At 39.2% G+C, this 9,551-nt stretch overlaps 1 protein-coding gene across 3 annotated transcripts in view; it reads left to right on the forward strand.

The window, feature by feature from the left end:
• Positions 1–349: 349 nt before the first annotated feature.
• Positions 350–9,551, forward strand: part of LOC139982123 (uncharacterized) — a 63,070-nt gene continuing 53,868 nt past the window's right edge. For 2 of the 3 annotated variants that reach the window (XM_071994694.1, XM_071994700.1), the window contains exon 1: positions 5,153–5,176. In XM_071994694.1, coding sequence (XP_071850795.1) covers positions 5,168–5,176 — 9 coding nt within the window. In that variant the 5' untranslated portion in view covers positions 5,153–5,167. Of the gene's footprint in view, positions 556–5,152; positions 5,177–9,551 lie in introns of those variants that run through there. The other variant, XM_071994696.1, reaches the window with a different exon arrangement.

Consider the following 9,551-nt stretch of genomic DNA (forward strand, 5'->3'; position numbering starts at 1 on the left):
GCCCACCTTGACCATTAACTTCTCGCATAATGCAACGAGATTTCTCGCGACGAAATACCTCGCGACGAATTGAATTTGGAGAACGGAATGAAATTGTAGAACGGAATGAAATTGGAAAACGGAATAAAATTGGACAACGGAATGAAATTGGACAACGGAATGAATTTGGACAACAAAAGATTCCTCGAATGCAACCTAAGTTACCGACGGCATCAACCTGAGTTTCGGCCACGGCAACATAAGTTTCTGAAACATTTGGTACAAACGGCGTGCATTACGATTGACCTTGACCTTTGCCGTTGTATTCATGAAACGCCTGAAGCGGCCATGTTTTTACATGAACTTTACCTTCCGGTTTCACTAACACACATTAACTGTATGCTTGTTCAATGTAGATGCTTTCCCTTGCATACTATGGTTCGTTGTGCAGCCATTGTTTTACGCGCTGCAACCACCAGGACCTTTCCACGTTCAGTTTCTCTACTTATATGCTTCGAAACACTGTAACGTTCATGTTGATTATTCGAGTTGGAAACTAGTATCAGTTGAACACAAGTAAGTGCTTATCATTTTTAAGAATCTCTAGTCTTGAACATTTAACGATTAGCCTATCATGTTGTAGAGTCCGAGGGCTTGACAACGGACAGACTTTGAACACAAAACACAGAAACAAGAAAATACATGTGCACACTCTGAGGGTCTGGGAGGCTCTGCCTTACTTCTTTATTCAGTCTTACTAACTAGACTGCTTGTCTAGCTATTTACATAACATAAATGCGTAAGAACAATTTACCATTGATAGGAGGAATGTAGCATGTACCACACCAACTATAGACCACTGGTCTAGCTATTAACATATATGCATAAAGAACAATATACCATTCATAGGAGGAATGAACTGAATACAGTACTATGTCCACCTGGTATACATATGTAAACTGACACAAGTTTCTTATACATAACAGGGCCAGTGCAAGCCGCATAAGTAATAAGCTATCTCTACAATGTCTTCTACAGGTAAGTAGGTTACTAAACAAACATTGTGTGTGTGCCAATCATATACTTGAAAACGATGTTAACAGGTTGCCCTACAACAAATCTTGACTGCGTTTTAATATTTTAAACAACCATATTGAAATAATTCAACTACCGTAACCGTTACTGTCTACCAGATTTATGTACACTACATGTATTAACATAGACATAAACCGCCAACACCAGTTTAATAATGCCTATCACTTTACCACAACATGAGAGTTGTACATGTATTACACATAAGATTGCACTAAGTTGTAGGGTAGCCCAGGAAAAAATTGACCTCAAATTTACCGAGGTAACATACCACACTTTTACCACGGTAAAACCGTGGTAAATCTGTTGTACATTAGGGCAGTGTTTTGGCCCTATGGACGCGGTTAACTGCAGTTAATTATCACAAATTTACCATGGTTTTACCTCGCTTTAACCCCAATTTTACTGCAATTTACCACGGTGTTACCATACTTTTACCGCGCTTTTACTACACTTTTACCCTTAATTTACCACAGTAGGAATGTACATGTCCTTCCCTTGTTATACAGTACATGTCTGTCGTTGCTCTCAGTATTCGATCTTATGTATTCGATCTATGGGAAGAGAAACTGCAACTTGTTCTTCTCCATATGCTACTGTACTGTTCACCTGCACTCTCATGGATATTCTTAGAAGTTAGGGAACATGGGGAGACCAGAGACTTCAATCAAAGACAGGAAATTCTTCAGTTCACTATCATATAAATTTACAATACTTCACTGTAGCATATAAATTGCTCTGTACAAAATATTTACAATTTACTAACCGCAATAAGTGGTAGGTCCAGATTCTCAGCTCCGAATGACATACTGGACTTAAACTCCCAGTCCTTATATACAACTCTGGAGGTCGCACAAGTCTCCTATGTTATAGCTGTGCTCTCCATATATGTTAGCTGTAGGCACTGCACCACAAGAAACTGCTCCCATTGACTTACACACTAAACATGTCACTTGCCAATGCTGCTAGAGCACAGAAGTTTTCCCACCATATGATAGCTGGTAGCTTGGGCTATCACAGCACATGACTTTTGCCAACATGACCGTTTAGAATTTTTTTAGCTAGAAGAGCTCAAAGTTTGTCATTTTGCTTCCAACCCATCTGCTGGCTGTAGCTGCAGAATCTTCTTGTTTCACCCAAGGTTTTCTAAAATATCTTAAAGGGTGTGAAGACTCGCGCAAAAAGAAACGTATAATGCCAGTCATTTTACCTAGTTTCTTATGAGGTCTAACGGAAGTGTTAAACACCACCATCGATCCCAGAAAATACACACACAGCTTGCTACCGTCGTTAATTAGACAATAGTGTACAGCCAGTACATACATCTGCGGTCAATACACACAGCACAGTGTACAAACGATACAGCGATGGACATCTGAGGTCCAGCTAAAGATAACAAGGTATCACGTTTCATTACTGTACTGTCTGAAGTTTGTAGCAACATGAACAAAACGTCACATGCAAGCAACAGAAAGTTAAATTTGTCAGATAGCCACACGCGGTTTGGGCATTTTTTGACTATCAGTAGTTTGATGATGATGTATGAAATGCAGGGAAAAAAAGCAATACACTAGGTCACTTTAGGGGTATTTTCGGACGGTTAACCTCACAGGTGAACATACACTTCTCTAGTATTTGTTTCCTATATTGTAGGTGACTGTGTAGGATTTGCCCCAGTCCTGTACTATCCCACATTCAAACAAACAATTTATTTTTGCATTCTGTTTTCCCCTAACACCTGGCACAGGCTTACTCCAGGCCGTCAGGACTCAATTTTGCGGGAAAGTATGCCATATACTGTATATGTGTGGAATCTTTTTTCAAACTAGAGTGATCACTAGGAAGAAAATACACGACATCCTTCAAGTTGTCAATTAGTAGAGCAACCAAGTGGCTACCAAGTATGGCATGCTTGGATAATACATGCCTTTCCCTCTCCCCTCTCCCACCATATAGCTGCATAACAAGCATTAAAGCAGCTGCTTTGCTGCTGATATCAAAATAGAGGGCGCCCTCTATGGAAGCCTATTGAAAAGACTATTGAAGCTTTCTCCACAATTGATTGAAGAATGACCAAAACAGCACATATTGAACACCTGATGATCAACATGTTAAATAATAAATACCAACATCTGTTGATGACTGGATCCAATTTTGACACCCTGTTTCAGGACTAAATATAGGACTTGAAGTTTTCTACTTTCTTACAGGAAATGTCGCACTTGACAGGGTTGCATGTCTGCTAGAATCAGTGGTCAAAATGCTTGGCCTTGACAACACTATCAAGGGATTTTCTTGTAGCATGTATGTAGGCTGCTCTGTTATATTATGCTAATCATGCCTGCATGGGTCATCAATCATCAAGTGTGATATTAGTGCTGCCACTGAGCTTATCATTGCTACCGTTTAGGTCAGGCAGGAATGAATTACAGTTTCCAGGCTGGGACAGCTACTTTATTCCAGATTTAATGCTATCTATTCAACACAACATCGTGCACATTGATTGTAAACGGCACACATCTATATAGGGCCAAGCTAAGTCTTCTAGCATTAAGAAATATTCATAATAACTTTAGTATGAGTAAAGTTTTTCACGTGAGTCTGGATTGTAAGTGGGTGGTACTTTTGAACTCTGTTCACAACAAATGACTCTCCACTTCTAGGGAAAAGATAGTGTTCGCGTCCCAACTTATCTTGATGTATCATGGCGCTTGCAGGGTCCTTCTCCAAAAGCATGTAACCAATTGGCGAAATTTTATTTCCAGCTGCAGTTGGAAAATCATCTTGAAAATAACTTTAGTGTGAGTAAATAGCTCACTTTGTGACAATAGGACACCAACACATCTACACAGGGCTAGGCTTCTAGTCCTACAGTAACTGCTAATTGCTGGTAGCTGCTGATCCTTGAGAAATATTAAAAATAACTTTAGTGTGAGAAATTAGCTCACTTTGTGACAATTTAGGACCCCAACACATCTGTATTGGGCCAAAATTATAGTCCTAACTAGCAATCGCTGATAGCTGCTGGTCCTTCAGAAACTATAAAAATAAGTTTAGAATGTAGCTCACTTTGTGACCATAGGACCCCAACACATCTACATAGGGCCAAACTTATAGTCCTAACTGCTAATCGCTGGTAGCTGCTGATCCTTAAGAAACATTCAAATAAACTTTTTTGTGAGTAAATAGCTGACTTTGTGACCATAGGACCCCAACACATCTACTGCTACAGCTACTGAGCCTTAAGAAACATTCAAAATGAATTGAATAAATTTCTCAGTTGCAGGCCTATTGAGATATTTACTAAGTTGCCCCACCTGCCTAATATGAAACATTGTCAATTCACAATATATGTGATTTACTTGCTCATCCATTGCAAGGTGAGTGTCCATATACCCACCGAGATCCTGGACCACCGGAACAGACTTTATGACTTTGTCAGTAATCTGAGGCCTAAAGGTCAAAATCTTGACCCAATAATTCATTTCTAACCACAGAAATCACTGAAGCATGTAATCAGGGAAGGTTTCTCTGAAGTATCAATTGCTACACTATGCTAAGAATTTAAGCCATAAACATGCTGTTTTTCAGCCAAACTGCAAAAAATTAAGCCATATTAATCATGTCTCTCTTTATGCACAATACTGTACACGTATACAAACCTTACTATTCATGTCTGTCTATATGCGCAACACATACAAACCTTATTCATGTATGTCTATACGTGCAATACATACAAACCTTACTATTCATGTCTGTCTATATGCGTAATACATACAAACCTTATTATCCATGTCTGTCTATACCTGCAATACATAAAAACCTCATTGGATACTCGTCAAGCTCCACCCTCCCATCTCTGGATACTATGCACATGAGCACAAACAGTACAAAACCTATTAACATGAACGGCATGACATGACAAAGTCTATAAGCTAAATCAAGACTAACATTTGCCACAGATAGGAAGGAAGATTGTCTAATATATATCCTATTTGTACGTGTTCCAGCATACAAGACAAATACACAACAGACTAAACTAGATGTTGAACAATTCTGCCAGCTGAACATGAAGGACTCAACCCAATTTTCCTGTATGGCTCTGGTGCAGTATAAACTATAATATAAACATCTATTAAAAGAGAAAAAAAACTGTGTTGAGTCAATATGATCAGAAAATTGTCATTGAATAAGAGAATGGTTAGAATTTACTGTAATTTATTGAGAGGAATGTTCTGGTATGTGAGGAGTATACTGTAGTATGTATTGAAGTGAATGATCTTAGTCATTGTTCAAGCTTATTCATTGAGTACTGCATTGCTCCTTCACACACAGAGGTATTACTTTCCTGTATAATGTACATACTACAGTAGTCATTGAGTACTGCACTGCTCTTTGCACACACGGAGGTATTACTTAACTTTATAACTGTACATACAGTAGTCATTGAGTACTGCATGCCCCCTTACATACACAGAGGTATTACTTTACTTTATAACTGTAGATACTACAGTAGTCATTGAGTACTGCACTGCTCCTTGCACACCCAGAGGTATTACATTCCTGTATAACTGTAGATACTACAGTAGTCATTGAGTACTGGACTGCCCCCTTACACACACAGAGGTATTACTTTACTGTTTAACTGTAGATACTACAGTAGTCATTGAGTACTGCACTGCTCCCTTGCACACCCAGAGGCATTACTTTTGATAACGACGCATATCATTTGACATGTATCATTAGCCATTTGACCATTAACCATTTTTCCTGAACATACTTTATTTACTACGACAATTCCGTAACTATTTATGGAGAGATTCTCCCATCAAGTTGCAGCCATGGTTAAGTAAATAAAATAATTTTTGACATGTCATGTTAATACAGCAACTAAGATCATTAATACAGCAACTAAGGTCAACCATGTTAATACATAGTCATACTAGTCATTGAGTACTGTTGCCCCGGTCCAATGGTCGAGCCTGGGGTGTTCCACAGGTTTTCCGCATCTAGCCGTTACAGGTTCTACATCTAGCCGTCACAGGTTCTGCGTCTAGCCGTCACAGGTTTTGCATCTAGAGGTCACAGGTCTCGCTTCTAGCCATCACAGGTTCCTGCTCCTCGGCTTAGCCTTCCTCTTATTTATTACAGCAGATGGTGGTGTTCATGAGCCAGCTGATTGAGTAGATATGGGCAGAAAAAGTACACAAGAGTTCTTGTTGATGGTATATACAATGGCTTGATATGAAAGCATGGGTGGTTTATTCAACCTCTCACTCTGGGTCTGAAACCCTCGGTTTACAAAGCGTGGAACTTCTTACAAGTTAGGTTAAATTAACACAAAACAATGGATAAGGCTAAATGCATAATGAATAAAAAACAAATGGAAGAAGTAGAAGTATAACTAAAACCTTAATGTGATACAGAATGATCTAATCTCTCGTCACTCACTTGACAGTACTTAGTGATTTAAACTATGTGTGCATTTACATAACGTTAAACACTCGCAAAACCCCTTCCCCTGTTGAGTCTATGTAAGCCCAATTACTCTTCGGACTAGAAATAACGTTCAACAATAATCAATAAATAGCCAACCCTAAATACATTACGAGTTTTGATTTAATCCCTAGCAAGTCCCTACATCTTTCTTAATGTTACTCCTGAACTTGAAACAACATAAACATACCTGATTGAGTAGATATGGGCAGAAAAAGTACACAAGAGTTCTTGTTGATGGTATATACAATGGCTTGATATGAAAGCATGGGTGGTTTATTCAACCTCTCACTCTGGGTCTGAAACCCTCGGTTTACAAAGCGTGGAACTTCTTACAAGTTAGGTTAAATTAACACAAAACAATGGATAAGGCTAAATGCATAATGAATAAAAAACAAATGGAAGAAGTAGAAGTATAACTAAAACCTTAATGTGATACAGAATGATCTAATCTCTCGTCACTCACTTGACAGTACTTAGTGATTTAAACTATGTGTGCATTTACATAACGTTAAACACTCGCAAAACCCCTTGCCCTGTTGAGTCTATGTAAGCCCAATTACTCTTCGGACTAGAAATAACGTTCAACAATAATCAATAAATAGCCAACCCTAAATACATTACGAGTGTTGATTTAATCCCTAGCAAGTCCCTACATCTTTCTTAATGTTACTCCTGAACTTGAAACAACATAAACATACCTGATTGAGTAGATATGGGCAGAAAAAGTACACAAGAGTTCTTGTTGATGGTATATACAATGGCTTGACATGAAAGCATGGGTGGTACATGTATGTATAACATCTCAACCCATGGCAAAGAAACAAAAAAAGGGGGCACTATTTTACCTCCACAGTTGTTGAGTACTTTACTGTCCCTACAGTACTACACTGCCCCCTTGCACACCCAGAGATCTGTATAACTGTACAGTACATACTACAGTAGTCATTGAGTTCTGGACTGCTCCCTAACACACCCAGAGGTTTTACATAAACTGTATAACTGTACAGAACATACTACAGTAGTCATTGAGTACTGCACTGCTCCCTTGCACACCCAGAGGTATTACTTTACTGTATAACTGTAGACACTACAGTAGTCATTGAGTACTGCACTGCCCCTTACACACACAGAGGTATAACTTTACTGTGTAACTGTAGACACTACAGTAGTCATTGAGTACTTCACTGCCCCTTACACACACAGAGGTATTACTTTACTGTATAACTGTAGACACTACAGTAGTAATTGAGTACTGCACTGCTCACTTGCACACCCAGAGGTATTACTTTACTGTATAACTGTAGACACTACAGTAGTCATTGAGTACTGCACTGCCCCTTACACACACAGAGGTATTACTTTACTGTATAACTGTATACACTACAGTACATACTACACATACTACAGTAGTCATTGAGTACTGTACTGCTCCCTTACACACCCAGAGGTATTACTCTAGTACTGTATAACTGTAGACACTACAGTAGTCATTGAGTACTGCACTGCCCCTTACACACACAGAGGTATTGCTTTACTGTATAACTGTAGACACTACAGTACATACTGTACATACTACAGTAGTCATTGAGTACTGTACTGCTCCCTTACACACCCAGAGGTATTACTGTACTGTATAACTGTAGACAATACAGTAGTCATTGGGTACTGCACTGCCCCTTACACACATAGAGGTATTACTCTACTGTATAACTGTAGACACTACAGTAGTCATTGAGTACATACTGTTCCTTACACACACAGAGGTATTGCTTTACTGTATAACTGTAGACACTACAGTAGTAATTGAGTACTGCACTGCTCCCTTGCACAGCCAGAGGTATTACTTCACTGTATAACTGTAGACACTACAGTACATACTCTACATACTACAGTAGTCATTGAGTACTGTACTGCTCCCTTGCACACCCAGAGGTATTACTTTACTGTATAACTGTAGACACTACAGTAGTCATTGAGTACTGCACTGCCCCTTACACACACACAGAGGTATTGCTTTACTGTATTACTGTAGACACTACAGTAGTCATTGGGTACTGGACTGCCCCTTACACACACAGAGGTATTACTCTACTGTATAACTGTAGACACTACAGTACATACTGTACATACTACAGTAGTCATTGAGTACTGTACTGCTCCCTTACACACCCAGAGGTATTACTGTACTGTATAACTGTAGACACTGCAGTAGTAATTGAGTACTGCACTGCTCCTTACACACACAGAGGTATTACTTTACTGTATAACTGTAGACACTACAGTAGTCATTGGGTACTGCACTGCCCCTTACACACACAGAGGTATTACTCTACTGTATAACTGTAGACACTACAGTAGTCATTGAGTACATACTGTTCCTTACACACACAGAGGTATTGCTTTACTGTACAGTATAACTGTAGACACTACAGTAGTAATTGAGTACTGCACTGCTCCCTTGCACAGCCAGAGGTATTACTTCACTGTATAACTGTAGACACTACAGTACATACTGTACATACTACAGTAGTCATTGAGTACTGTACTGCTCCCTTGCACACCCAGAGGTATTACTTTACTGTATAACTGTAGACACTACAGTAGTCATTGAGTACTGCACTGCCCCTTACACACACAGAGGTATTACTCTACTGTATAACTGTAGACACTACAGTAGTCATTGAGTACATACTGTTCCTTACACACACAGAGGTATTGCTTTACTGTATAACTGTAGACACTACAGTAGTCATTGAGTACTGCACTGCTCCCTTGCACAGCCAGAGGTATTACTTCACTGTATAACTGTAGACACTACAGTACATACTGTACATACTACAGTAGTCATTGAGTACTGTACTGCTCCCTTGCACACCCAGAGGTATTACTTTACTGTATAACTGTAGACACTACAGTAGTCATTGAGTACTGCACTGCCCCTTACACACACGCAGAGGTATTACTTTACTGTATAACTGTAG

This window comes from Apostichopus japonicus, chromosome 16, assembly GCF_037975245.1.
Source record: "Apostichopus japonicus isolate 1M-3 chromosome 16, ASM3797524v1, whole genome shotgun sequence".
NCBI lineage: Eukaryota > Metazoa > Echinodermata > Holothuroidea > Aspidochirotida > Stichopodidae > Apostichopus > Apostichopus japonicus.